The sequence below is a fragment of the Cotesia typhae genome, unplaced genomic scaffold, assembly GCF_013202065.1.
Source record: "Cotesia typhae breed Kobodo isofemale line unplaced genomic scaffold, CoteBio_Ctyphae scaffold_152, whole genome shotgun sequence".
Lineage (NCBI taxonomy): Eukaryota > Metazoa > Arthropoda > Insecta > Hymenoptera > Braconidae > Cotesia > Cotesia typhae.
The window spans coordinates 2,191,838-2,219,521 of NW_027423776.1; the positions used below are offsets into that span (position 1 = coordinate 2,191,838).

A 27,684-nucleotide genomic window follows, 5' to 3' on the forward strand; every position below is an offset into this window, starting at 1 on the left:
AAAAGTATTACCGCATCCTTTGACTGAATCTCATTGGCTGAAAATTGCTGATGAATTCGAAAAGCAATGGCAATTTCCACATTGCATTGGAGCTATCGATGGGAAACATATACACATACAGGTATATTTGATTTCATATAAATGAATTAGTTTGATGTGTATATCTGAATTATGTTAAACCATTATTATTATTATTATCATAATAATAATAATAATAATTATTATTATTATTATTATTATTGCAGTGTCCTGATAATGCAGGTTCTTCATATTACAATTATAAAAATAGTCATAGCATTGTATTGATGGCAGTTTGTGATGCTAATTATTTGTTTACGCTCGTTGACATTGGTGCTTACGGTAGAACAAGTGATGGAGGGATTTTCCGGAGCTCAGCAATGGGTCAGAAGTTTGAGAATAGTGACATGAACATACCAAAACCAGACTTGCTAACTGTAGATGGAATACCTCAACCATATGTTCTTGTGGGAGACGAGGCGTTTCAATTGACAAACTATTTACTTCGACCATATCCTGGTAGAAGTGGTTTGAATAAAGAAAAAAGTATTTATAATTATCGTCTCAGTCGAGCACGCAGAACTATTGAAAATTCATTCGGGATCATAGTGAGTTTATGGAGGATTCTAAAAAAACCAATTGATGCTACAGTTGAGAATACAATCGATATGATTCAAGCAATCATATGTTTGCATAATTGGCTTCGCAAGCATGACAAAGATGATGTTTACATCCCACCTAACTTAGTAATTGATCAAGAACGCCCTGATGGTATAATTTCTAGAGATTTGAGGCATGAAGTTAACGATTCTGCTCTCAAAGACACAACAGCTTATGGCAATAATTTTAGTAGCAGATCTGCAGTAGCTGTTCGAGATGAATTTTGTGAATACTTTAATGCCGAAGTATTTATTGTTCTTTATAGTACTTTATTGTTCCCTGGCAATATAATCGTAAAGTTTAAATTGTAGAAATCTTTTTAATACCGTCAAAAATCTATTAAAATCGCCTTGTATTTAAATTGTATATATATATATTGTGAATGCAAAATTTGTAATTATTATTATTTTTCAAAATTAAAGGAGGATTTAGCCAAGAAATAGATAAAAAAACAATTACTGATAGATAAATATATTTTTAATATCAAACTTGTATAAAAATGTAATGCTTAATATCAATGAAATACTTTTTTAATATTTTAACGCTTATACTTATGTAAATTATTTGTTTCACTAATTTTGTACGTATAGGTTATTTTTTTCTCGAATCAACTGTAAAATTTCAATAATGGTTTGCAGTTGGACATCATCTGGTAGCTGTCGTAACTGATAACCGATACCGATTAAAAATCTACCAACTTGATCCAATTTTGGCAGCGCCGGTAGAGCGACTGATGTTTTATCTTTACTAATAATATCAGCGATACGGTTGATTGCATTTACAGAATCCGCAATTTCCTGACGTTTTTTTCCTTTTGTATTGGCAGATTCTAAAAAATTTAGGAAATTTAGTTTAACATTTTCTTAGTGACTTGTAATTTCAAAAAAAATATATTTACTATTATCCTGGTCAGTACTTTCATCAAAACTGTCGTCCATAGCATTTGATGAATCATTATTAAAGCTTCCGTCGTTATTAAAACCAGCGGTAGCATGTTCATCTACATTTGTTCTAGTTCTGCAATTGAAAATTACGATTTAATATTTAATTTATATTTATTTGTAATTAAAAGAATCTATCGACATAATACCATGTCATTTAAAATTTATGATCATACATACGGGCGAATTAAGCAAGTATCTCGTAGGAATTCACAACATCTGTAATATTCCCATTCATCAGTAGAATCGACCCTTGATGAACCAATTGGTTTGTTTTCATTTTGAATTATTTTACGATGAGTATCTCGAATATATTTAAACTTCTTTTTACATTCTTCAGCATCTAGCTTACCTGTCAAAATTAGTTTGCAGAGCGTAAGGTAAATGTGAGATAAAAAAAAAAGAAAACCATAAAAATTAGATTTTTTTTAACCTTTCAATGCCATTGAAACCTCTTTCCACAAATTTGAAACAGCTTCTTGGTTTCTTTCTTTGAGGGGAACATGATGGTTCCACAGAGGGACTCTTTTTTGCACCTCATTTATTAACAACTCGACTTCAGTATCATTTAATCGTTTATTTGGCGATACAGAAAATTTCGCTTTTGTTTTTACCTTCTTATTTTTGGAATTAGGAATTTGAAACTAAAATTAATATTGTTAATAGGAATAATTATGCAAGTCTAATGAAACATCACACTTAAATTAGTTTTAAAATACTTACATTGCCAGAGGTTTTGTTGTTTTCTTTACTTATTGAATAAATTTTCTCCGTAATAAGTTCCTCACGTCCATTTTCCAATAAAGCACGCCGAATTATTGTAACACCATCCTCTTTAAATTAAATACATCAAAACGATGAATTTTGTTAGTTGCTGTACTATTTATTTATTTAATAATCTAAAAAATTGATGTTACTAACCTAGTAAAGGATAGCAATAATGATTCTCATCGATATGATGATTTTTATATTTTTTTAAACAATTATGATCTAAGTAACTATTGCAAATCTCCTCACATATACCACAAACATAAACTTGTGATATTTCCTAAAAATAAAAACAATAAATATTTTGAGTTTATTTTCTTACACAGAAAAATGAAAAAATATTTCTGTTATAATTATCCGTTTGATTTTATATAATATAACCTTTACATCTTCCAACGCTTCTATATCTATGTAATCTTCGAATAGTGCCATTTTTATAACAGAAAGTCAACAACTTTAATCTAATGTTTAAATAAAAATTTATTTTTAAAATAAACAATAACAAGATTCTTAACTTATTCAATATCGATTACTTTCGAGTTCGATTATATAGATTCTAAATTTCTGTTTAATCCTTTAAATAAAAAGCTAATTCGAGTTTAGCTTTTTACGATTTGACGCTACTAAGTTTTTTCCAGGTGGCAGTACGGCCTAAATTAACCACGTGACACAATTTGACGCTCGTAACCAGCGTCAAGCGTCAACATGAGGTTACACCTTAAGACCATAGAACCACCCTCGCGACTTTAGGATCATTCTGGAAACACAATGTTAGCAGTCTGGGACCTTTCTGTAATCAGGCTGGTTTCATAATGTTTCCAGAACGTTTCCAGAGTGCGCTTGTTACATTTTCCCATAGTGTATCCAGAGCACAACCAGGGTGAATACATACTAAAACCAGAGTAAATCCAGAGTGAATACATACTAAAACCAGAGTAAATCCAGAGTGAATACATACTAAAACCAGAGTAAATCCAGAGTGAATACATACTAGAACCAGAGTAAATCCAGAGTGAATACTCACCAAAACCAGAGTGAATACATAGCAATTCCAGTATGTAACTTTAGTGAATATATACTGGAATCAGAACTAATACATACAGTTACCATAATGAAACCTTAGTAATTTTATACTGGAATCAACATGTAACTTGATTGAATACATACTGATTTCAAAAAGATGCAGACCAAATCCAGAATATAACCAGAATGATTTCATACTGTAATCGGAATAAATACATACCAAAACCGAATTGGATATTTATAAAGATCAAAATGTGCTCGACATAATATAATAAATGAAAACTTATTATTTTCAGGTTATTATTATTGCTTTAATTGTTTTTAGATGAATAAATATTAATACAAAAATAGATATAATTTTTCTCATATACTTTTTGACAAACATTATTTTCCATTTAAGCAGTATTTCGATTTTTTAAGTGACGCCGGTGATCATTAAGATAAGCTCCTATCCACGATTTCAAATAAATTGTGATATCATCTTTTGATCCTGGGATGAACTTCAGTTCTCTTTTCTGCTGCAGGTATAGACATATATCTGTAATATACAAAATAATTTAATTATTATCAAATATATAATTTAAAATTCTATATCATATAGTATTATTTGAAAACTTTAAGAACGTGCTCAAATTACAGGCCAAACAAAAGATTGTAAATATTTTTAGATTTAAATAATATTGTCGGTGATAATATATGTTTTTGAGCGCTTTGAACTCATCAATTCCGTTTTTAAAATCTGACAGTCATACCAAGTCAACAGAATTATAAATTAGACATTGTAAAAATTTGATTTTCAATTATAAAAATTAGTGAAATGAATGAAACTGAAATGTGTTATATAAAAAATAGGCTGGTATTACCTCTTATTTTTTTGCACTGCTGGTTAGTAATTTCTATATGATTTTCGTTCTTGTGACGGTCCTGAATATACATCTTTTCTAATATCTCTGATGGCCACAATTCTTTTATTATTAAATTTACCCGTTGCCTCATGCTCGACTTTTTCAAAATTTTTGCTAAATTTTCAGCACCTATTGCTGTATCTCCAAAAACGACAAACTGGAATAAATAAAGAAAATGATGAAATTTAGTTTCATGAATCGTAAATGGTTGATAATTTTTACGGTCATTCAGAAAGAGTCGATTTTGATAAGATAACTACTTGTTACTTGAGCAGTACTGTTACTGTTATTAACCAGAATATATATATAGTTACCTCATCTCCATTTTCGATTATTATCGATTCTGTCAATTTTGGAATAGGATAAGTAACTTGCTGATTATGGCCTGGTTGTTGAGGAGCCTGCCTTGACTTAACGTTGTTATGTTTCAAATCTGCCTTAATCATTCGACTTAAATTATTTATTTTATTATTTAAAGTTCTCAGGTTAGTATTAAGAGACGTTAATGGCCGGCGTATAACTGTCTTGCTGCGTCGTGACGTTGATCGATTTGATGAAACATTAGGTACTGTTGGACTACGTTGAACCGGTGCTCCTCGTACAGATTTTTCGACACTTGAACTTCTTTCGGTTTCACTATTGTCACTGACAATCTCCGTGGGTATCTGCTCTTGCTACAATAATAAGTAAATCAGTGAGTGTAATAATTCAAAACGCATTTAGAAATTACATTACAGAGACAAATACTTCTGTATTAAAATATATGTATTAAATAATATTTTGTTTTTAAGTTAGCTCGTTAGATATTAAAAGATGTATTAGCATGGAAAAAACAAATGCGTTCTATCTTTTCAAATACAATTCTAAAAAGTCAAACAATTAAACAAGTTCCACAATTTTTCAGATTACAAAAACAGGCTATAAAATTACTGTATTACAATTTTTGTAACTTACGTCACGGTCTATTTCATCGTAATCCCTGGGAAAATTATTGCTTGGCATCATATTGCGGTAAAACTCCGATGATTTCGTCGTAACCTTTTCTTTTGGGTTTTTTTATTATTCTGTTCAAAAGCAACGAAATAATTATTTAAAAATTTTTAAAAAAGTATATTTTCAGAAACAAATACTATTAAATTGTTCAATAAATTTGATTTTAATTTTTGGTATTAATTATAAGTGAATACGAAATAAAATAACTATAGAAATATATAGTCGTCTAATATTGAAAGTTTGTACAGTTATTGTACTTTAATTGAATGTTTGACAACTTTAAACACTGACATTAAAATTTTATTCTTTTATTATGCCAAAAATTAAACTTACTTTTATAATTATTTTCGGCTTAAATGGAATATTGGTTCTCATTTTTGGACTGTACTTCGGTAATTTCATCATAATAATTCGATTAGAATCCGAATTACGTTTCATAAGTGTATGTGGATTATCTGTAATAAATGACAGTAATTATAACTGAAAGATGTAAAAATAAGTTAATAATTTACTATAAGAAATATATATAATGTAATTTATTTATTTTTTATCATGTTTCATTTTTCATTTCGCAGGTAGACAAACACAAATTGATTATTACGGAATTCCAAAGATAATCTTAAAATTCGCGGTCAAAAGTCAAAATGTTAATTTTTTGACTTTTAATCAACAAAATGATCGTTGTAACTTAACTGGATGTCAATTAAAGTATTAGTTTATAAAAATCATACCATCTGAGTCCACGAATTTTACGATTGCATTACCCAATGATAAACGCTCGTCCCTCACAATTAAACTGCATTCACGGTCGATGTCCTTTGTCCAATCGATAGGCGTTAATTTTTTATTTTCGTTTATTCGGAAAATACAGCTGGAACACACTATGTAGCTCTTATTTTTACGGACATCTTTCACAAGACTATATTTATGATGCATCTTTATCAACGATCTATGAGAAAAAATGAATTTGATTAGTAATTTTTGCCATTTATATACTTATGAACGTTCTTAAGTTATAACACAGAAATCGAACTGCCGATAAATTATACATATTGGCTATTATCAATGGAAGTTGTAAAAAAGTGATGTACTTACATCTGTAATTTGTCCTAGAGTTAAAACATCTGTTGTTTACACGTCGCCATCTTTCATGGGTCTTAAACGCAAGCGCTGTAAAGCACAGAGGTCTAACATTAGTATATCCAGGCATAAATCACAGCGTCTGGATAGGATACGAACATATTTACGCATGCGTGTGTAAGGTAAGCGCGACAATTTTGAGAAAAATAAAATAAAATCTTATAACATTGTCTGAAAATTGGACAAATTCCATAGAAATAATAAACGGAATAAAATGAAAAAATTATTTTATCATTTTAATTACAAGCCGAAATAAATAGATGATTTTGTCCCTTTATACATTTGAAATTTTTACGTAAAACGTCTAATGCTTGCATCTACATTCTGCGCATGCGTTTACTATTTTTCATATTGAAATCATCTTTTTTATTACATTTAATTTTTAATACACGAGAAGTTGAGAATGTAAGCAACTTGTATAAATAATATTATTGACACTATAAATTGTTTATTAAATTATAAAATAAATATAAACTATCCACAGCGTACTTTTTTAATCGCTCCATAAATGTGTGATTTATAAATTAACTCTTTGTATATAAAGTCGTTTACTTAAAAAATTAACCTAACTTGTGAGATTGTTCAGTCTGTTATTAAAGTCCTGTAGAAAATACATGTAATCAAAAATCAAGCATTAATAATAAAAAGTACTTTCAATTGTTAGTATTTTGACTATATAATCTACATTGAACATAGAAGTGAATGCTAGGTAAGTAAAATGGCAGTTTCGAATGTTTTTCTGTAATATCTAAACAGTTACATCTATTATTTTGACCGTTTAATTCAATGTAAAAACGTGGGAGACTTGCTTCATCAATGCTACTTAAATTTTTGCAGTAGAACTCTGTACAGATAAATGCAGGTTATATTTCCATAGAAGTTTAATAGTTGAATAATAATCTATTTGAACAAAAAATAATTTAATATACTACCTATAAAATTATTCACATATGAATATTGAGTAATTAAACAAACCTCCATTTCTAAATTACTAGTACTTTTTTTTCTATAGATATCCCTGGGTAAACTATTTGAATGTTGGCTAGGCTATCTGTAAAATTCAGGGTTGATTACCGTTTACGCGTAGATCAATCAATGTCATTCTAATTACTAATTTTGTATTTATAAATTCTTTCACCAGATAAATAATGAAGAGGAAGTTCAGTAATTCTCGGGTAGCAGTGTATAGAAGACAAAAAAGAAAACTAGCTAATTATTTGACGGCGTTTCCAGATGGACAGGGGCCATCTATTCCCCAACATTTTTCGGATCACCAGTAAGTTGAAATAATTTAAATAATATTTTTTCCGACTTTCATCATTAATGTACATGTATGAACACATTTCAAATAACTTGCATGTAGTTTTATTCCAGCATAAATTTGTATAAAAAAAAATTAGTAGAGATCAAAAATGATTTAATTTTTTTAAATTTCAGTAGTCCAAATTATATTATGCTATTGGTGCTTATTTGTTAAAGCATTCAATAAATGAATTCGATTTTCTTACTGCTTTAAAATGTTTATTATTCGTTCAATAATAGTTCAATAGTTCAAATAATGCTTTAGATGAAACGATTATAATTTAATCAAAATCTTACTTTTTTAATATGAGTAGATCAATTTTTATATTTTTCATTACTTATTTTTTTTTTTTTTTAATAATTTAGTGTATTATGAACTTGTTATTATGGAATAAATGAATATTACGCGTTATAAGCAATTAAAAAAAAATTTTGTTGAAATACTTAAAATTTATTATCATTAATGAAAGCAAACTTGTTTATTATCCCTGATGGAATTCTTTTATTGAAAAGTGTTGAAATTGATAGAATGTACATTCTCAATAATTTCAATTATATTTGCTTCAATGTAAATATACTGTTCACATGGAGCGACTACTGATCAACGCCTTTCAATGAGTATTTTTAATCAGGGAAAAAGTTGCAATCATAGCTGTGCCTATGTACTGTTTTTTTCTATGATGATGTTTTGATAAAATGAGAATTTATTATGTGTATTTACGTTTCATTTCAGAATTCTGAGCATACCGAAAATATGGATGTCGAACCTACCAACGATCTAAATGTTAGTAGTTCTCATGGTGTTTGCGTTGAAGATATGTATGATACTGACAATCGAGAAGAAGAGTATGAAAATGAATTTCATCATGACTATAATGTAGAAGACAATGAAGAAAAGGAAGAGGAAGAAGAATACAAAGAAGAAGATGATTATAATATTAATAATGATGAAGAAGAAGAAGAAGAAGAAGAAGAAGAAGAAGAAGAAGAAGAAGAAGAAGGAGAAGGAGAAGAAGAAGAAGAAGAAGAAGAAGAAGAAGAAGAAGAAGAAGACGAAGAAGAAGAAGAAGAAGATGATGATGAAGACGAAGAAGAAAAAGGAGAACACGATGATCAAAGTGAAAGTACAAATAATTGTAGTGAAGTTGAAAATTCGAACAAGCCATTTTTCAGCGTCGATAATGAAGTAAATCCAGGTGTTTTCTTAATTGCTAAACGTAATAAAACTGCAAGAGACCACGTTCTTGCTCAAATAGCTATATCATCCCGACATCAATTATCGTATACAGCTACTCTTGATAACTTGAAATGGATTAAATCGTTGTATTATGATAGTACAATACCCTCTACAAAAGATGGGTTATGGAAATTTTTAAATCGCAATGATGATTGCCTTACCTATCATTACTATTGTCGCTTATGTCAGGACTATTTAGGCTTTAAATGCGAAATAACTAATAAACTGACTAGACAGTGTGAATGTAAAGCGTGTGGTCCTGATGATAAGTTAGAATGTAATTTACGTTACTTCATATACTTGAGCTTATCAACACAAATCCAAGAATTACTCTCTATACCCAACATTAGTGAGTCGTTAAAATATAGATTTCATCGAATAAAAAAAGATCCAGAGGGTTACGAAGATATTTATGACGGCCAAGAATATAAATCGCTCTGTGAACCTAGAAAATTTTTGGAAGAATGGTATAATTTCTCATTAACTATAAATACTGATGGATGTAATGTATCAAAGTCTTCTAAATCAAGTGCATGGCCGATTTACGCTCAGATCAACGAGCTACCTCCACAGATGCGAAAGAAACATATGCTTCTTGCGGCAATATTCGTGGACGAAACACATCCAGTAATGAATAATTTTTAAGACCATTTACCACAGAAATACAAAATATATTTTGTGATGGAATTACATGGAAACCTAACAATAATTTAGAAGTAACATCAAGATTAATTGTCACCACATGTAGCTTAGACGCCCCGGCCCGCGCAGCAGTAGCTTGTATTAAGCAATTCAACGGAAAATATGGTTGTTTATACTGTTATGCAAAAGGCAAATCAGCAGGACGTGGTAAACGAATTTATCCATTATCTCAGTGTTATCAAAAGAACGATGTGATGCCGAAATACGTAATGACATGATTCGAGCTTTTGATACCGAGAAAGTGATCCATGGAATAAAAAATATATCAGCTTTAGTAGCTCTACCATTATTCGACATAAGTAAAGGTGTTGTTGTTGAAGCGATGCATGCTGTTTTTCTCGGAGTTGTAAAGCAATTAACAAAGTTACTTTTAACTACAACAAATGCACCTTATTATATTGGGGCACCTAAAACTATGAGCTCGATAGATAAATCTTTATTGTCGATCAGACCACCGTCATGTCGCTCACGAAAACCACGGTCCATATCAACTTATCCCAAGTGGAAAGCATCAGAATGGCGGAATTGGCTCGACTATGCTCCAATTTGTTTATTAGAAGTTTTGCCAAAAAATATTTAACCCATCTAGCACTTTTATCAGAAGCGATTCATCATTTAAACAGTGACTGCCTGACGCCCAATAATTTAGAGCGATCTGCTACTCTATTAAAAAAATTTGTATCACTTTTTCAAAAGTATTATGGCACGATAAATATGTCTTCTAATGTCCATTTAATGACACACTTGGTATCTGTTGTGAAAAACTGGGGCCCAATATGGGTCCATGAAGCATTCGTGTTTGAGTCCTGGAATAAGAGAATCATGGATTTTGTCAGCAGTTCTCATGCTCGAGTTAATCAAATTGCCATGCGCTTTATCATGCGAAAATTTATTATTACATCTCTATACGATAATGCAATAACAGCTGAAACCAAAAAAATTATGGCTAAACAATGTAGAGTTTCATTGGAAACCAATAAAATTGACACTAAAAATCGCTTGAAAGGTGTAGGAAAATGTATAACACGATTAACGACAGATAATGAACGGAATGCTTTGATGAAATTTGGATATGAACCTATACACATGGAATGTTTTGAAAAGATGATATTAAACGGAATCAAATACGAGTGTAAGAATACAAAAAATTGTAAATTCGACAACAGTATTATTTTCGATGGAAATAATAAATTTGGTACGATAATTTCAATTGTTAAATTTTGCAACAATAATAAAACAATAGGCGGTATTTTCATTCAACGCATGCAACAAGTCAGAAGTCTATTAGGAACTAAGCATATTCACAAAGTAACCACCAGATTGGATGACCTAATATTTATCGAAGAATCTCAATTTATTAAGCCTGCAGTTCAGATCATTAAATCGCAACAATTATATGTTATTGAACAAACTAACTGTTGGGAAACAGATTAGTTATATAATATAGATAGGTTATGTTTGTAATTAATATGTTATAATTTTAGGTGGCTGTGTGCAGGTACCAGCAGTTATTTGATTGTCTGTTCCATTGGATGCTTCCCTGAGTTCCTATATTTTTATATAACTTAATTTATAAAAAAAATTTGAATAAAGTTGTTAATTTTATAATTTAAGAGTTTAAATTATTTCTTCAGCATTCTTTAACACTCATTACAAACTGTTTCTTTCTAGGTATAATTTGCTACATCTATTTATATGTATATAGCTATAAAGAATATAACTGAACGGGAATCTAGATACACAGTAAAAAGGTTTCCTTCAGCCAAGAAAATAAAAATTGATTCAAGAAAATTTTTTTGAAGAAATTGATATTCTTGAGCTAAGATAATGAAAAATGTGAAACCAAGAAAATTTTCTTGTTAAAGTAAATTTTCTTACTTTCAGAATTTTTCTTCTTAGCTGAAAATAAATCAAATTCTTAAAATAAAATTTTCTTCAGTCAAAATTTTTTTCTTCGCTCAATTAAACCATTTTTTCTGTGTACGGAATTTGAAGTTAAGTAATCGGAAAAACTTGAAATCCCAAACATAACAATCAATTTAGCAATAAATTTAAGCTAATTTTGATGCAATTCAAATATAAGTAGGAAGTAAAATGTTTAACGTTGGATTAACAAAAATTAATTATGGGGCTATATTTCATATTTATTGGACGTATAACTTGTTTTCTGTATCTAAATTAGCCCTTCGTTAGTCGCGCTATGTGCGAATCGCTAGCTAACAACTACTCAAATTATAAAGACTCGTTATAGTGCAAGTGAGAAACTAAAAAAGACGCGACCAACGGAGGGTTAAATACGTAACATAAGTACTCCCACTCTTTACGGTGATTAAGACATCATTATATATATTGACTATGGATACATTATGGTTCTTATATGTTTCAACTCGGGGAGCTTTGTGATAACAACATGTATTCACTCTGGTTCTTTGATGGGCTCTGTATGAAACCATTTTGGAAACTTCAAGATAACAAAATGTATTCACTCTGGGTACGTTATAGTAACATATTGGTTACAGTACGTATTCACTCTGGAAATACTCTGTTATCATTATGTGTTCTTTCTGAAAACATTCTGTTTTCAAAATGTATTCATTATTGTTTCACTACATATTCATTCTGGTTACCGACTGAGCCCACTATGGTTTCACTCTGGAAACACGATGGACAAATGTAACAAACACAGTCTGGAAACGCTTTGGAAACACTCTGGAAACAGAATGGAACCATTGCCACTCTGTTTCCAGAGTGTTTCCAGAATGGTCCTAAGGTCGCGAGGGCAAGCCAACAATAATACTATTTGTTAAATAAATAACTGACAAACTGTTGAAGTTACGTTTAACAATTACATAGTAGTTAATATTTAATTAAAGGGACAATATATCATATTAATTAATTAACAAACCTAAATAATTAATCTGAAACACATATATTAAATGTAAACGTGTGAATCATAATAGTTTAATAAGTAACATTGATAAATTAATATCTACCTTATAACTATGATAAACTTTGCATAAACATACTTATAACATTTATAATAATTTAGTTATGAAATAATTATTATTTATCATTCAAAAAACGTCCATCTAACTATAAAGTTTTCTTTTTTCTTAAACTTAATTCAACAGATTCCATTAATAAAACCTGAATTAATAAACAACAAAAAATATAAATAGATCCCGCGTGACTATAACTCACACCTTAGTCCAGAAGAAGGCAGTACGAGCAATCTAGTGACCTTACTAGACATAACACGGTTTTAGTTAAGTGTCTACTAGTTAATCCGCAATTTGAAGTCAAGAATTGCTGTATAAGTATTTTAGTCATGTTGTAATAAAGTTTAAAGAAAATTTAACCAAAATTTTGGTGTTTACTTGTACTCAAATTGCGGCCGTAAATTTTCGTTATTATGTCTATAACTGTTGTACTGTAAAGAATTACCGCAAATTTGATGTTAAGTTAACTGTAACTGCTGAAATGCTGAAATTCAACTACTTTCAAAGATAGCATGGCCATCAGGGGCGTTGTTTTCAATTGTTTTTTATGTCTTATCTAAGCAGGTCACTAGTATGCCTCTAGATGCATGCAGTAGGTGACATTACCCGTCAGCAAATCGCGAATTTACATACAGTTTAAATTGTTCTAAATATTTTATTAATTCATGATGTAAATAGTTGAAAAGTTGAAAATTATAAAGTTTAAATCTTATGTTATAGAATGTTTATTATATCTAGTATATTTTAGTTTTGAATAAATATAATTTATGATCGAGTACAAAAGGTCACGCGATAGCAGTACTTTTGAGTGAGCTCGATTGTGCGAAACGTTGCTGTAGTGTTGAAACATCCAACGTTGATCATTCCTAGGAATTCAATCTGCGCGCGTACGCGTGATCTGTGCGCGCGCATAATCCTGAACCAATAAAAAATCAGGATCCATGTTTTCGAGTCATTCCGATACTAACCCTGCTAGCCACCTTACCTATAACTAACTTACTGTCAATATACGTCCGCAATTTCTAGCAAACTTGACGGAAAGAGTTGGCAAATTTACTCTTCGTTCTTTATTATTTTTATATACTTATATCATTTTTGGTTCTACCATCCACTAAAAGATGTCTCTGGCTCCTGAACTTTAAACTTTTAGTCGGTTTAGTATTCTATGTAGTATGATATAGTTAAAATCATTTATTGGTCAATCTTGTTTCGTTGGAAAAATGTTGTTTAGTTTTTTAATTTACGTTGGTTAAATTCTATATACAACTGTAAGTTTTTTTTATAATTCCTCTAATAAATTACATAATACACGAACAATATTAAACATAAAATTTTGGATAAATTAGTTATTTAAAAATTAAATTTATTCATACAAACAAAAAATGGTTACATTGAATTTTAGATTTAAACATTTGTCTTGACATGTTTACAAATTCTATTAGGAAGAAATGTTAACTAATTTCGATGCGATAATTATTACATTACTTTCTCTTGATAAGTGTAAAAGAGCCGTTTACAATACGCTTCGTATTGAGTCTTTTTGTAAGATAACAGGGATACCGTTCTTTTCGTATATATATATTCAATAATTGGCTCTGCGAGTTTTGAACGATACCAAAAAGAGTTAAACTTCTCAATATTTTATTCCATTTTCGAGGAGTTGAAGTTACAGAAAAATTTTTTCGAATTTGATTTCACTAAATTCTCGTGTGACTATTATCTTTCACTCAATTAGTTACAAAATGATTTATATATATATATATATATATATATATATATATATATATATATATATATATATATATATATATATATATATATATATACTAGCTGACCCGGTGAACTTCGTATCACCTACAAAAATTTTTTTTTTACAAATTTTAATTTGTGATTTTTAACCTGTAAACTCTAATTTATTTTTGTCAACAATTAACACTGGTCGTATTGTAGACGGTTAAGTTGGTATTAAGTTATTAAATGAAACTTGTTGGTCATTTTAATATGTTTTATGTGTTTTATTTATATAATAAATGTATAACAAATTATAGAGCCTTTGGCGCGTAACCAAACGATCCGGGTTCGATTCCCGGTCTGGGCTGTCCGAATTACTTTTTCAGTTACCAAAAATTCCTACTGAGTAAAGGTCCTCCCCTTCCCCCTTTATCCTTTATTTCCCCCAGTTCCCAAAAATTTGTCTTTAATGACAAATTTAGCTATTATATATGGCTTTTACATATATATATATATATATATATATATATATATATATATATATATATATATATATATATATATATATATATATAAGCATGTACTTATTCGTATTAAACAAAACGGTTAAACAATTGATCATTTTTAATCATATTAAGTCATATGTTAGTTAATCAAAATATTATACATATACATGCTGTCCCCATCGTTTATAACTCTTTGAAGACGACCGTTAGAATTTAATAGAATTCAATAAAATGACGATAAAAAAAAATTTTTAATAAATATATTTATCTACCGTTAACAAATTATTTTTTAACATCATTTAATTGAGGCTGAGTAATGTATAAAACCCTCGAAACTGCTGAAAAAATATTCAGAAATATTTCGTATGTGACTAAAAAATGATTAATTTAACACTCATAAATATTGCGAATAGTTTAAAAATGTTTGTTTCTCCCCAACAAAAATATTGAAAAAAAAATGTTAACAAGTTAGTTTATTTATCACTTTCTTATCCAGATATAAATTACTTCTATCAGTGAAATCATAGTTTTGGGAAGTCACTGACACCCGAAGCTTGGCCTAGGTCTAGTTCGAGACTTGGCCCATTGGTCCGATATTTCCAAATTGAGCCTTGAGAAGTTACCATTGTACCAAATATAAATTCGGAAATAGCTTGATGCTTTAATTGAATAATAGAAAAAAATTTTTTAATGATAAAAATATTGATTTTTTATGAAGAAAATCGAACGCCAAAAATGCTTCAATTATTGATTATTTATAATCACATTATCTTAAATAATAGTAAGAACATTTCTTGAAAAAAATTAGGAAAAAGATTGACCCTGAAGGCCATCCCTGCAACTTCCCGCTACTTTCATAATTAAGCGCTCAAAATTGCGCTTATTACGTTTTTGAACTCGAAGAGCTCAAAAATATAATTTTTATGTAGTTTTGAGCTCTCCGAGCTCAAAAATCTGATAAAAGTTTAATAAAACACTATTTTTTGAATTTTCAAACCGCAATAACTTTTGAATGAATGAACCGATTTTCACGCGGTTGGTGGCATTCGACGCAGTTTTTCAAATTCTATGATACATTTTTAATCACAAATTGATAAAACGGAAGTTTTGGTGTAATTTAAATAAAAAACGCTTTTATTCGATTTCTTTCGTCGACGATCAGTCACGAACGAATCAACTGATTTTGACCGGCTTAGTGGCGATCGACGTGGTTTTTCGATGTTAAGAGCTAATTAGTTTTTGAGATCAATCCGTAGAGCCTTTCAAAAGTTATTCCAAGAAAACTACATTTGGAAAATTTTTTTTTTCATAGGTTTTTTAAGATTCTTCAAAATCTACCGGTCGGAATCGGTCCAAATTGTATCCAAAGTCTAAGTTTGATCAAGCCCTTTCAAATGACACCAACCGCGATCAAATCTGCCAAGCCGTTCAAAAGTTATAAGGTTTACACACACACACCATCGCGGGAATAGTCATACAAACATAGTGACACTCTCGCGGGAATAGTCAGGGAAGCTTCCTAAGACTTCAAAACGTCAAGATTTGATGAAAACTCGATTTTCGGAAAACGGGGTAAAAACAATAACTTCCTGATTTTTGAAAATTTTCAATTCTCTTAGAGGGAAGTTAAAAAGACATTGTTTTGAAAATTTTTTTTTCTTTTAGATTAGTCAAAATTTACTGAGCCGCATTAATTTAAACTCACATGAAATGTAGTGGCACACCTATAATTGGAGTAGCTTCCGAGGACTTCAAAACATGGTGATCTGATAAGAACTTGATTTGCAAAAACCAGGGTGAAACCAATAACTTCTCGATTTTTTGAAAATCATTGATTTTCATAGCAGGAAGTTGAAAATTTCGATCAATTGCCGATAATTCAGCTTCGAAGAATATTTGACTCTTAGTCAGTTGGGATAGGAAATTTACCGATGAGGGGGATTATATAAAACTTTTCGAGGTAGTACCACAGATAACACAAGTGTTAAATATATATTTTATACGAAGTCCTATTTGATTTACGTAGTTAATTTTCCTATATTTTTCTATCAAATTTTTGAAAATTTTTTATTAATTATTACTATCACATGCTCTGAATCTGTACTTTCGAATCTGTAAGTTACGAAAAGTATGCAATATGTCATTTCTTTTCATCACCTACATTTTTATTAAAATCTGAACATCACTTTTTGTAAAGTAAAATAAAAACTGTTATTTCTCATGATTTAGTGTTCAACTCTAAAATTTTGAAAGCTCAAGATTTTTTAAGGGATTCTCTAGAACTTTTCAAAAATTTAGTAGGCTTATAATCTTACTATAAATTACTAATACAAATATCAAATTTCATCGAATTCTAAAATGTGAATATCTGACTGAGGAAACTACCTAATAGCTTTAAGAGAGTTGTATAAATTGATTCATGAATACAGAATAAATAAATTACGATTTGCAAAAATCTCTGTTCGATTTGGTTCTATAAACAGTAGTATATTACACACCGAGGGAAGTAAAATAAGAAATGTCACAGATCACATTTAATTGTTGGCTGAGGCGAAACCGAGGCTTTCTTATTTACTTCCCGAGGAGTGTATGCTATTTTTTTTGCCCTCCGGGCGGAAAGCGTCAACTTTCGGCCCACTGCGCTAAACGAAGTTGCCGTATAAATTTATACTAAAATAATACATTTTTCAGGAAAATTGATTACATAAAATTAAAAAAAATTCATACAACATGGAAATTCCGAACGAAACAAGTCGAAAAAATTGTTCTCCTACGAAAATGAATGATTTAACTAAAAGTACTGTTAATAGCGAGCTTTCTAAAGATATGAAAAAAGTGATACGATCTACACCATTAACAGCTATATTAGCAAAAAATTCTGTGTTATTGCCTACTGGAGTAGCACGAGTCAAACCATACTCCGATGATAAACCGAATTTACTCAAAGATCCTGCTCGTCCGTCAAGTTCCAGTAGTTCTGCAACCGGTAAAAAAAATATTTAATATTCATTTTCTTAATGCTATACATATGTTCAACAATAATATCATATATCATTTATACTTATTTTATCAAATTGATAATTTCAAACCTTTTGCCTATTGCTTCACAATATTTCGGTTCTATAAAATTTACAAAAATAATACCATCAAGTTTATCAATGTAATGAAAACGGATAAAATGTTACATTATAATATGATCGTGGCATTTTTAATAAAAAAAAAAATTACAATGAAGATCAAATTAATCCATTAATTACGATTAAAAAAAAAATAATTTTCAAGTTTTTCTTAAACTTTTTTCGCGAAAAAAAAAAACTCATAAGATTTGAAAAAAGAATTAAAAAAAATTTTTTTGTCTAATAAACAGTCTACTTACACATAAAAAAGTCCTGATAAATCCAAGCGGCGTGAATTTATCTGGACTTTTTTACGTACAAATAGACACTTCTTTATCTAATACTAGCTTTTACCCGTGGCTTCGCTCGCGTTGAAGCCCTGAGATAAATAAAAATTTTTGTTTTTTAATAAAAAATATCCTATGTTACTCCTAATATCTCCAAGAATATGTATACAAAGTTTTATGATGATCGGTTAAGTAGTTTTCTCGCGAAAGCGTAACAAACAAACTTACATTCACATTTGGCATATTAGATAATGTAATACAATATGTATATATATATATATATATATATATATATATATATATATATATGTGTCTAAATAGGGATATTACAATAAAATAAAAGAAAGTTAGTCATTTCATAATCAAAGCAAATTTCAGCGTAAATATACAACTGTTTTCATATTTTTTATGTGCATAATGTTTTCATTTTTGGTAAAAAATTTTTATTTGATTTTTTTTCTTGTGAGCATCAGAATAATCAATGACTTGAATGCGATGTTGAAATCAAACTATTGATTTTTGTCTCACACACTGAACAGTTATAACCGTTGTCATGTTAGTAAGAATGTGCAGTTGACCTTCATTTATTTCATTGTATTCACAATCACATTGATCAATATTCGACAATGCCGCGATGTTGTGGATTTTTATCTTGTTCTGCCATAGATGATGCATCTTTAAAAAATCTTAAAGTCCATAATAAAAACGGTTTGTAACTTATCGAATCTCAAATGTATTATTGTCAATATGAATGTGTAATTTTTGACTATGTAAAAGTGAAAACATTACTTTAATTCATTAATAACATGATATGTTTCTGTCACAAGCTATTTATTGATTTTAGTAAAATTTAGATAGCTGTAGAGAGTTTAATTCTAATGAAAATTCATAGCACTACATGAATTATTCAGGCAATCCCAGAAATAAGACTGCTCTTGCACCTGGTCACAGTTTAATGGATTGGATCCGCCTTGGTGCTTCTAAAGTTGATCTTACTGGTGTTGGAGGTATTCCTCAAGCGGTCACAATGACTGAGCTTGCCAAACATAATCAACGAAGTGATGCATGGATAGCGATTCGAGGTTTGATATCACTTTCATTTCAAGTTATTCTTTTTTATTGCTATTAATAAAAACTTTTTTCAGGTGTTGTATTCAATGTTTCAAGGTATATGGATTTTCATCCAGGTGGAGTAGAAGAATTGATGAAAGGTGTTGGAAAAGATGCTACCAAGCTTTTTGAGAACGTAAATTTGATTGAATTATTCTTGAACAAACTGATTATAAATTATAAGTAATAAGACTATGTACCTGTAGATTATGAATTTTAGGTTCATGCATGGGTTAATTATCAAAGTATTTTACAAAAATGTATTGTTGGTCGATTGAGTAATGAAGGATTAATAGACACCCGAAGCATTGTTTCGGATTCCGATGAGAAATCTACAAGAAATTCATCTTCTCTTACGGTCGGTGGTTAGTAACTATGCTGCAACACGGAATTATAGGAATATTTTTTTATTCAATTTTATTTTTTTTTTTAAACAGGATGATGATATGAAATTTTCATTATCAAATATTCACATAGAATGGAAACAAACTTCTCATTCCATAACATTCATTTACAAAATTACAAAAAATCGACCATTCCCTGGGTTCCAATTAATACGAACAAGTCCAAAAAATTTTAATTTGCAAATGTACGCACTTAGGAACGTCATAAAATACGAGTACGATCTCTGTGATAGTGTACAATGGCCACCTGTATGGGAAAAAAATTTCAACGAAACAGAGATATCTTTTAGTTTTTCTAAAAAAATTGGAACATTATGGAAGTCATACGGAAATCGAACGGTTGTGAGTTATACAAGAAAAACAGAAAGAGATTATCGAGACTGGGAAGTTGTCAGCAATAAATTACTTGCTAAAGATGTTCATCTTTTAGTTTTAAAATCAACTAATTATATTGAAATAATAGAAACTGGTCAACACATGGAAGCAAGAATGAATGTAATGGGTAAATGATTTTTACTTTTAGCTTGATCATATAACTCGAGTTAGAAATAATAATTTTCGATACTTTTTCAAATTATAGGTACTGAAATTTCAAGATATTATACACCAATACCTTCATTTCTTTGCTTTGAAGACAATTTATCGGCAACTAATCCCGATCATTTATACCTGATAATTAAACGATATGACAATGGACAATTAAGTCCATCTGTTACAGCTCTTCAACAAGGACAAACATTAAGTTTAAGTAACGGATTAGGAAATTTTACTGTTCAGTCTTTTGACAAATACCCTTCAATTCTGATATTAGCTGCAGGTACAGGAATAACACCGATGTTAGGGATTATTTACAGGGGACTTTATCGACGTAACGTGTAAGTACATTTATTATATCATTTAATTAGATTCCATTTTTTACACAAAATAAAAAATAAACTCAATAGCTGATTGCCATTGTATTTTTATAAAAGTTGTATATCATAATGAAATACTTTGAATCTTTCTTCATTCATTTATGAAAGCTCTTTCATAAATATATATATATATATATATATATATATATATATATATATATATATATATATATATATATATATATATATATATATATTAGTTGTTACCCGTCCGTTTCGCTGAGCGCTTTATAGAATTGCATATTTAAATCTGAATTTGAAATTTAATTGGAGTATTGTTTTGATTTGAACAGATTCCAAATGAGCATTGAAAATTTTAGTTAAAGTCATTGCAAGTCTCAATATACAAAATTGTGAAAGTCATCGTATATTATTTTAAGTTGAACTCTAACTGCGAATAACTTTTAACCGAGTTGACTTAGCGAAAACTTATTTCAGACCTTTTTTGTAGGCCGTTTAATTTCCTGCAAAACTATTTAGTTATTTTTACTGCACAATAACTTGTTGAAATACATTAAAATTAAAAAAAAAAAATTCCCGAATTATTTAAATGGGAAATCAAAAATCACTATGTGACACCTTTAAATACTGATATTAAGAGCTCCAACTTCACAAGAATTTTTTTTTCGTAATCTTGGACGATATTTTCGTAGTAGCTAAAGAAAAATATATATATATATATATATATATATATATATATATATATATATATATATATATATATATATATATATATATATATATATATTATTTTTAATTAAAAAAAAATCGTTAAGTTTTTGATTTCACCCCAGTTTTCAAAATTGAGTATACATTAGATGTCCCCGATATAAGATCCTAAAAAGCTGTGTGTGTGTGTGTGTTACTACAGTTAGATTTTATGTGAGTTTGAATTAATGCGGCTTAGTATATTTTGAGTAATGAACGAGTAACGAGAGTTTTATAAACGTCAAAGTATCTAATTAAAATGACAAGAGTTTATGAAAAGTCATATACTAATTTACATTTTTTACTTTTCTAGAATGACGATTGATGTCCTTTTTTTTAACAAAGAAGAAAAAAATATTTTTTATAGTTCACAATTAAGAAAAATTAGTACCTGTAAACGGTAATAGTTACTTAATACTATTAATCTAAGTAATTTAATTAAATAAATGATTTTTCTACCGTCTGGCCGAAAAGTGGCAACTTCCGGACCGCTACGCTAAACAAAGTTGCTACATTCCGGCTACGTCGAGCAGAGAAATAGTATGCACACCCCAGCCAATAAAAAGCAAAGCCTCAGACCACATGTTTGTTGACCTCGGCTTCGCCTCGGCCATGTGATCTGATACTTTTCTTATTTTACTGGCCTAATATACTAATAATCTTTATTTTCAGATTAACTGTTACTGATATCTTATCACAACCCGATGATTCCTGGCAAGGCCAACGTGGAATAGTTTCAGAAACACTATTAAAAGAATTAATTGGTGATCCTAGAGCACTGAGTTGTATTTTTATATGTGGTCCAATGTTGTTTACGAATGCCGCACACACGTGAGAATCAATCAATTAACTTTTTTGTTCTCCAGCCAGAAAGCGCCAACTTTTGAGACACTGCGCTAAACGAAGTTGCCGCCTTCTGGCTCTGTCGAACAGAAAAATAGTATACTGACCTTGGCCAGTAAATAAGAAAGCCTCAGATCACATGTTTGTCAACCTCGGCTTCGCCTCGGCCAGCAATTACATGTGATCTGAGAAATTTCTTATTTTACTGGCCTAGGAACGTAAGATACTATTAATATTATTTGTATCTTTGGCATTTTCGCTTAAATAGAACTGACATAGGTTTTTTTTTTGTGATAAGAAAAAAGTTTTTAAACTGAAAAATTAATAGATTATCATTTTATAAAATAATTTCATGAATCACAAATTAAAGGTAACACTGCTAGTGGTAGAGTTATTACTCAGAATTCAATTAAATTTTGTACATTAGTAGAATATGGTAACATAATAATTCCCCATCTATCACTTTTAAATTTAACATTGAGAATTATGAGAAATCACAGTTATTTTATTATTTCATGAAAAGAATGATTCAGATTTAAGTGAAAATTAAAGCTATGAAAGAACTAAACTAAAGAACATAAACTATTGAATATTTTGAATAATTTAAAGTATAGATTCAGAGCATATGATAGTAATAGTTGATGAATAATCATCAAATATCTTTGTCTCGCTTTCTTCAATATAACCTTACATAGAGAAATTTACTACATGAATCAAGCGACATTTTGTTTTGACATTTGACTCTCGCAGTATCGACAGTACTACTTTAAGATGTAATTGAAAACTTTGTTTGAATTGCATAAATCCTATTAAAATTGATTGTTTTTTTAATATTTTAACACAATATTGTATATTAAAAACACACTAAAACATTATTTAATAATCACAACTCAACAATTGCAATGATTAATAGAAATACAAGTAGTATCAAATTTCAAAGAAAAAAAGAATAACCAAGTTATAATTTCATTAAAATTTAAAAAAAAGCTCGAGTCTGTATGTCTACGTGAAAAATTGTCTCATAGCGAACATTCTGAAGAGTTAATTATATCAACATGAGATTTATGATAAAATATTGTTTTTTTTTTTTTTTTTTTTTTTTTAGAATCTTGGTGAAACTTGGATGGAAAGCGCCTCAAATCTATGAATTCAAAGGATAGCAAATTCAATTATGAAGTTATGAGAAAAAGTTTGTTTTTTAAATTACTACAATGAAGATAGAAGAATACGTCCTAATGAAATATAAATGGAAAACCAAAATGAATGATTTTTTTATATCAAAATAATTAATTTTTTGAATTAATATATTGAAAATAATTCTACTAAACATGCACCAATATGTTTAAAGAATACGTTCAAAATTTCGTAGATCTATAAAATTTCCTCTAGATTCTACACATGTGTTTCTTTGTTATTTACCAAGCTGCTTTACTTCAATTATTCAAAACTTGATAATTTTGATTTTGTTCTCTTCTTAACTCATCCTCTCTAAAATGAGAAACATGGAGTATAAATGAATACATTAAAAATGTATACAGTTATAAAAAGATAAAAAAATTTTCAAGCGGCCTTCCCATTTGAATATAAATGAATATTTCCGATTGAAACCGAGAATGAGTGAAAATCTCACAGTGCGGGTACTGAAGGGTTATACTGAAGGGTACTATGAAATAACTAAAACAAATTTTTAAAATTAATAAAATATGCTTTTTGATCAGTAGTAACCCAATCGTCCCATAAAAAACTGTTCACTTGATGGTGAAGCTACCCTGAATGTTTTCGCGATGATGTCCGTTCATTAAAATCGCCTTGTATTTTAATTGTAAATATATCGTAAATGCTAAATTTATTATTATTTCAATGATTCAGCAAAAAAAAACAATTACTCCTTTCACTATCAATGTTAAATAAAAAATATTAGATTATGCATAAAATTAATTTTTATTTAATAGTTAAAATCCTTATTTATCTCCAGTAGGTGAAGTTTAATTTATTCTTCACCGGGCAAATTTAAAAAAAAAAAAATTTTTTAAATGTTAGTATTTTTTTCGAGTCTTACGAGAAAGTCAGACCTTAACAAATTTCTCGAATTATGGCATTAACTACCGATTAGATGGGGTAAAAAAAACTCAGTATAAGGTTTTCGAAATATTCAGATTGCATTTTTTGAAATAAAATATATAGGTTGCCGTGGAGTTTATGGAGAAATTAAAATTATAAAATCACAGAAAATTTTCAAGTGACCTCCATTTAAATGACATCAGAACATTCAACAACGTTGCATAGCGCGCGAGCTTCAGACCATTAAATAAATTCAAACTAAATTTTGAGACACACTTATGTTTTTCATTTATACTTAATAGTTAGTTTATTGTTAACAAATTTTCACATTTCATAATTGAAAAATCAAACAATAATTAAAAAAAAATATCACTCTTGCCAAGAGACATGAAAATGTTATGATTTTATGACTAAACATTTTTAATGAATTTATTTATTTGGGGTGAGGCTTTTTTTTCCCGAAGACCAAAATCCGGAAAAGTTGCTTACCATTCGTGATAGTCATTGATTAAGTTGGGCGAAAAAACGATAGATGGCGGTAAGAGTAATATAACAGAGCCGTAAATCAAATGAATACAAAACGTAAAAATAAAAAAGGAACAAAATACGAAGCAAGTTACTACCCGTAAGAATTATAGAAAAGACTTTGCAAAGCAATGAGAAAATTACGGGACGACGTTTATTGGACTGATTTAAATTGGAAAAGTAACCGATAGAACATATCCCAATTACCCAGATCCCTATTACCCGAATTACCAATTACTCATAATCCCGATGACCCAAATTTTCAATTACCTAAAATTCCGATCACCAGTCATTTCAATTACCCATACTACCAAATACCCAAATTTTCAATAATCCAAAAGTTCTATAGCTTAAGTTTTCATTAACCAGAAACATTGATGACAAGACATTCCGAACCACAAAAAAGTTGGCATAGAGTCACAAAGACAGAATAAAATAAATAAATGCTCCTAATTGCTCATTAATTGCTCAATTCATATCAAAAATTGCTCACCCTGTAAATTAATTAATTAATTTATTATTAATTATTACCCTTGTGGAAATAATTCTCTGAAAAAACTCTTGAAAAGTCTTTATAACTCTGAATAAGACTTTTCGAAAGTCTTCACATCCCTAACTAAGTAAAGGAAAGACTTAGTAAGTCTTCAAAACTCTGCAATACTCTTCAAAAGTCAAATTTTCCCTGCAATTTCGGAATTTCTCAAAGAGTTATTAAGACTTGATAAGACTTGTTCAGTTTTACAGGAAAAGAAGAAAATATTTCTTTTCAAAAAAATTACTTATCAGAATTAAATAAAACTATAAAAAAGAAGTAATGCATGTTTTAAAAAAATTTTTTTTAAATAATATTTTCATCACGAAAATACTTTGATGGGCATCGAATCACTCATAGTTGAGCAAGTCAAAACATCAACAGCAAATGAAGTGCACTTGATGTTGGAAACAGATACTACTCAAAGAGTAAATCCAATCGGTATTTAATTTGGACTATCAAATATTAAAGTCAACTTTCTAGGTAGGAAAGAATTTTCTATCCACACGCTATCTGCTGGAATTAATTGATACCTAACATATTTTAGTTTACGAATTTACAGTTAGAATCTTTGAGTGTTCTTAGTTTCTAATAGGTGGCATGTGGTTAGAAAATTCTTTCCTACCTAGAAAGTTGACTTTAATATTTGATAGTCCAAATTAAATACCGATTGGATTTACTCTTTGAGTAATATCTGTTTCCAACAGCAAGTGCACTTCATTTGCTGTTGATGTTTTTACTTGCTCAACTATGAGTGATTCGATGCCCATCAAAGTATTTTCGTGATGAAAATATTATTTAAAAAAATTTTTTTAAAACATGCATTAATTCTTTTTTATAGTTTTATTTAATTCTGATACGTAATTTTTTTGAAAAGAAATATTTTCTTCTTTTCCTGTAAAACTGAACAAGTCTTATCAAGTCTTAATAACTCTTTGAGAAATTCCGAAATTGCAGGGAAAATTTGACTTTTGAAGAGTATTGCAGAGTTTTGAAGACTTATTAAGTCTTTCCTTCACTTAGTTAGGGATGTGAAGAATTTCGAAAAGTCTTATTCAGAGTTATAAAGACTTGTCAAGAGTTTTTTCAGAGAATTATTTCCACAAGGGTATTACTTTTTTCATAAGTATAAAAAATGCATCGCGCTTTATGTTTTATAATTATTATTTTTTAATAAAAAATATATTGATTAATAAGAAAAGTTAACATTGTATAATTTAATTATTGTAAGCGTTATTTTTAAACTACTTTTATTTCCCGCTCTAATTAGTATTTCATGCTAAAACAAATGACAATCGAAGTTGCAATAATAATCATATAACTGTTTTATGTTGCCATTTAATAAATAAAAGCTATCTTCTGTACATTCTAATATATGTCTATTCATTTAAATAATTTATAATTAAACTATAATATTTTATAATGACGAGTTGGGCAGCTGTACCGTTTGTTGAAGTTTTAAATAGAGTGGTAAATTTTGAAATTTGTTCTGATAATGGTAAAATCAAATCAAGACGTGATCCGGTTTGGTCAGATATTTGTAAAATTTGGAAGTTAGCTTCTGGAAAATACTTGAAAACTCCAATTGCTTTATATATTGAGGTCACACAAAACCGCAATAATATTTTTGAGCGATATCTAAAGGAGCGTGGTTTAAATTTTTCAAAGACTGATCATAAGAAAGATATTTTTCATGTACAAAATGAATCGGTTGAAAGTATGGAAACTCAAGAAAAGTATATAAGTTTTAATATAACTTTTACTAAAGAAGAATGGTTAAAAATTAAACCAATCGAGAAAATCGATTGCAATAATAAAAAATATTTGGCATTAAAAAACGGTTGGACATCTATCGTTACAAAATTAATATATATTTCACAAAAATTACCTTGCGCATTTAAATTTTCTCAACAATCAGTTCTCCACCTAGAAAATAAAAATAACATTGATAAATTTATACTTAAAATTTCTGGTTCATGCACTGAAAAATTATGTCATGCAGCTATTCTTGGAGAGTGTATTTTTAATTTCAGTGACGATGAAAATGTGTCCATGCTAATACATACAACCAATACTTTAAAATTCCCCATTCTAAAAAACTGCGTATTGCTGGAGAACAAAGGCGTCAATTTGCAAAAGATTTAGAACTGCAAAAAAGAAACCAGTACAAAAGAAAGCTCATAGAAACATATCAAAAGTATGGCGAACAAGCAGCACCAATAATTCCAAATGCACCTGTTCTTAATCAGATACGTCATG

General features: G+C 29.2%; 4 protein-coding genes across 14 annotated transcripts; 2 read left to right on the top strand and 2 right to left on the bottom strand.

The window, feature by feature from the left end:
* Positions 1–1,137: 1,137 nt before the first annotated feature.
* Positions 1,138–27,491, bottom strand: LOC141535649 (uncharacterized). 4 transcript variants are annotated; one of them, XM_074255697.1, is made up of 7 exons: positions 27,314–27,491; positions 2,541–2,667; positions 2,343–2,452; positions 2,053–2,263; positions 1,800–1,971; positions 1,577–1,695; positions 1,138–1,507 (listed from the first exon to the last, which is right to left on the bottom strand). In XM_074255697.1, exons 1-7 carry the CDS (start codon positions 27,320–27,322, stop codon positions 1,251–1,253), a joined length of 1,005 nt encoding a protein of 334 aa, XP_074111798.1. In that variant the 5' UTR covers positions 27,323–27,491; the 3' UTR covers positions 1,138–1,250. The 4 variants fall into 4 exon arrangements, 3 of the variants coding, with proteins under 3 accessions (XP_074111798.1, XP_074111797.1, XP_074111796.1); XM_074255696.1 differs by lacking the exon at positions 27,314–27,491 and adding an exon at positions 2,775–3,036; XM_074255695.1 differs by lacking the exon at positions 27,314–27,491 and adding an exon at positions 2,769–3,036.
* On the bottom strand, positions 3,694–5,379 carry LOC141535650 (uncharacterized). Its single transcript, XM_074255698.1, has 4 exons — positions 5,270–5,379; positions 4,630–4,989; positions 4,274–4,472; positions 3,694–3,948 (listed from the first exon to the last, which is right to left on the bottom strand). The coding sequence occupies exons 1-4, from the start codon at positions 5,318–5,320 to the stop codon at positions 3,806–3,808; spliced, it is 753 nt and encodes a 250-aa protein (XP_074111799.1). The 5' UTR covers positions 5,321–5,379; the 3' UTR covers positions 3,694–3,805.
* Positions 6,835–9,659, top strand: LOC141535739 (uncharacterized). Its single transcript, XM_074255836.1, has 3 exons — positions 6,835–7,157; positions 7,590–7,724; positions 8,484–9,659. Exon 3 carries the CDS (start codon positions 8,505–8,507, stop codon positions 9,630–9,632), a length of 1,128 nt encoding a protein of 375 aa, XP_074111937.1. The 5' UTR covers positions 6,835–7,157; positions 7,590–7,724; positions 8,484–8,504; the 3' UTR covers positions 9,633–9,659.
* On the top strand, positions 13,880–25,353 carry LOC141535648 (cytochrome b5 reductase 4). 8 transcript variants are annotated; one of them, XM_074255687.1, is made up of 12 exons: positions 13,900–13,956; positions 16,238–16,497; positions 16,591–16,885; positions 17,617–17,911; positions 19,240–19,410; positions 19,474–19,574; positions 19,659–19,796; positions 19,876–20,344; positions 20,423–20,717; positions 21,778–21,864; positions 22,137–22,295; positions 23,413–25,353. In XM_074255687.1, the coding sequence occupies exons 4-12, from the start codon at positions 17,656–17,658 to the stop codon at positions 23,465–23,467; spliced, it is 1,731 nt and encodes a 576-aa protein (XP_074111788.1). In that variant the 5' UTR covers positions 13,900–13,956; positions 16,238–16,497; positions 16,591–16,885; positions 17,617–17,655; the 3' UTR covers positions 23,468–25,353. The 8 variants fall into 8 exon arrangements, with proteins under 8 accessions (XP_074111790.1, XP_074111789.1, XP_074111795.1 ...); XM_074255688.1 differs by lacking the exon at positions 16,238–16,497 and having other exon boundaries at positions 13,885–13,956; XM_074255686.1 differs by lacking the exon at positions 13,900–13,956 and having other exon boundaries at positions 15,597–16,497.
* Positions 27,492–27,684: the final 193 nt, after the last annotated feature.

What these genes read in the sequence shown, in the direction of transcription:
- LOC141535649 (XM_074255695.1), bottom strand. Translation starts at nt 2,819, where the DNA reads ATGGCACTATTCGAAGATTACATAGATATAGAAGCGTTGGAAGATGTA. An exon ending in AAGCGTTGGAAGATGTAAAG is followed by an intron (nt 2,668 to 2,768) that starts GTTATATTATAT and finishes TTTTATTTTTAG; the next exon opens with GAAATATCACAAGTTTATGT. An exon ending in ACAACAAAACCTCTGGCAAT is followed by an intron (nt 2,264 to 2,342) that starts GTAAGTATTTTA and finishes TATTAATTTTAG; the next exon opens with TTTCAAATTCCTAATTCCAA.
- LOC141535739 (XM_074255836.1), top strand. Translation starts at nt 8,505, where the DNA reads ATGGATGTCGAACCTACCAACGATCTAAATGTTAGTAGTTCTCATGGT.
- LOC141535650 (XM_074255698.1), bottom strand. Translation starts at nt 5,320, where the DNA reads ATGATGCCAAGCAATAATTTTCCCAGGGATTACGATGAAATAGACCGT. An exon ending in ACGATGAAATAGACCGTGAC is followed by an intron (nt 4,990 to 5,269) that starts GTAAGTTACAAA and finishes TTATTATTGTAG; the next exon opens with CAAGAGCAGATACCCACGGA. An exon ending in GCAGTGCAAAAAAATAAGAG is followed by an intron (nt 3,949 to 4,273) that starts GTAATACCAGCC and finishes TGTATATTACAG; the next exon opens with ATATATGTCTATACCTGCAG.
- LOC141535648 (XM_074255689.1), top strand. Translation starts at nt 17,656, where the DNA reads ATGGAAATTCCGAACGAAACAAGTCGAAAAAATTGTTCTCCTACGAAA. An exon ending in TTCCAGTAGTTCTGCAACCG is followed by an intron (nt 17,912 to 19,239) that starts GTAAAAAAAATA and finishes TGAATTATTCAG; the next exon opens with GCAATCCCAGAAATAAGACT. An exon ending in GGACTTTATCGACGTAACGT is followed by an intron (nt 20,718 to 21,777) that starts GTAAGTACATTT and finishes TTACTTTTCTAG; the next exon opens with AATGACGATTGATGTCCTTT.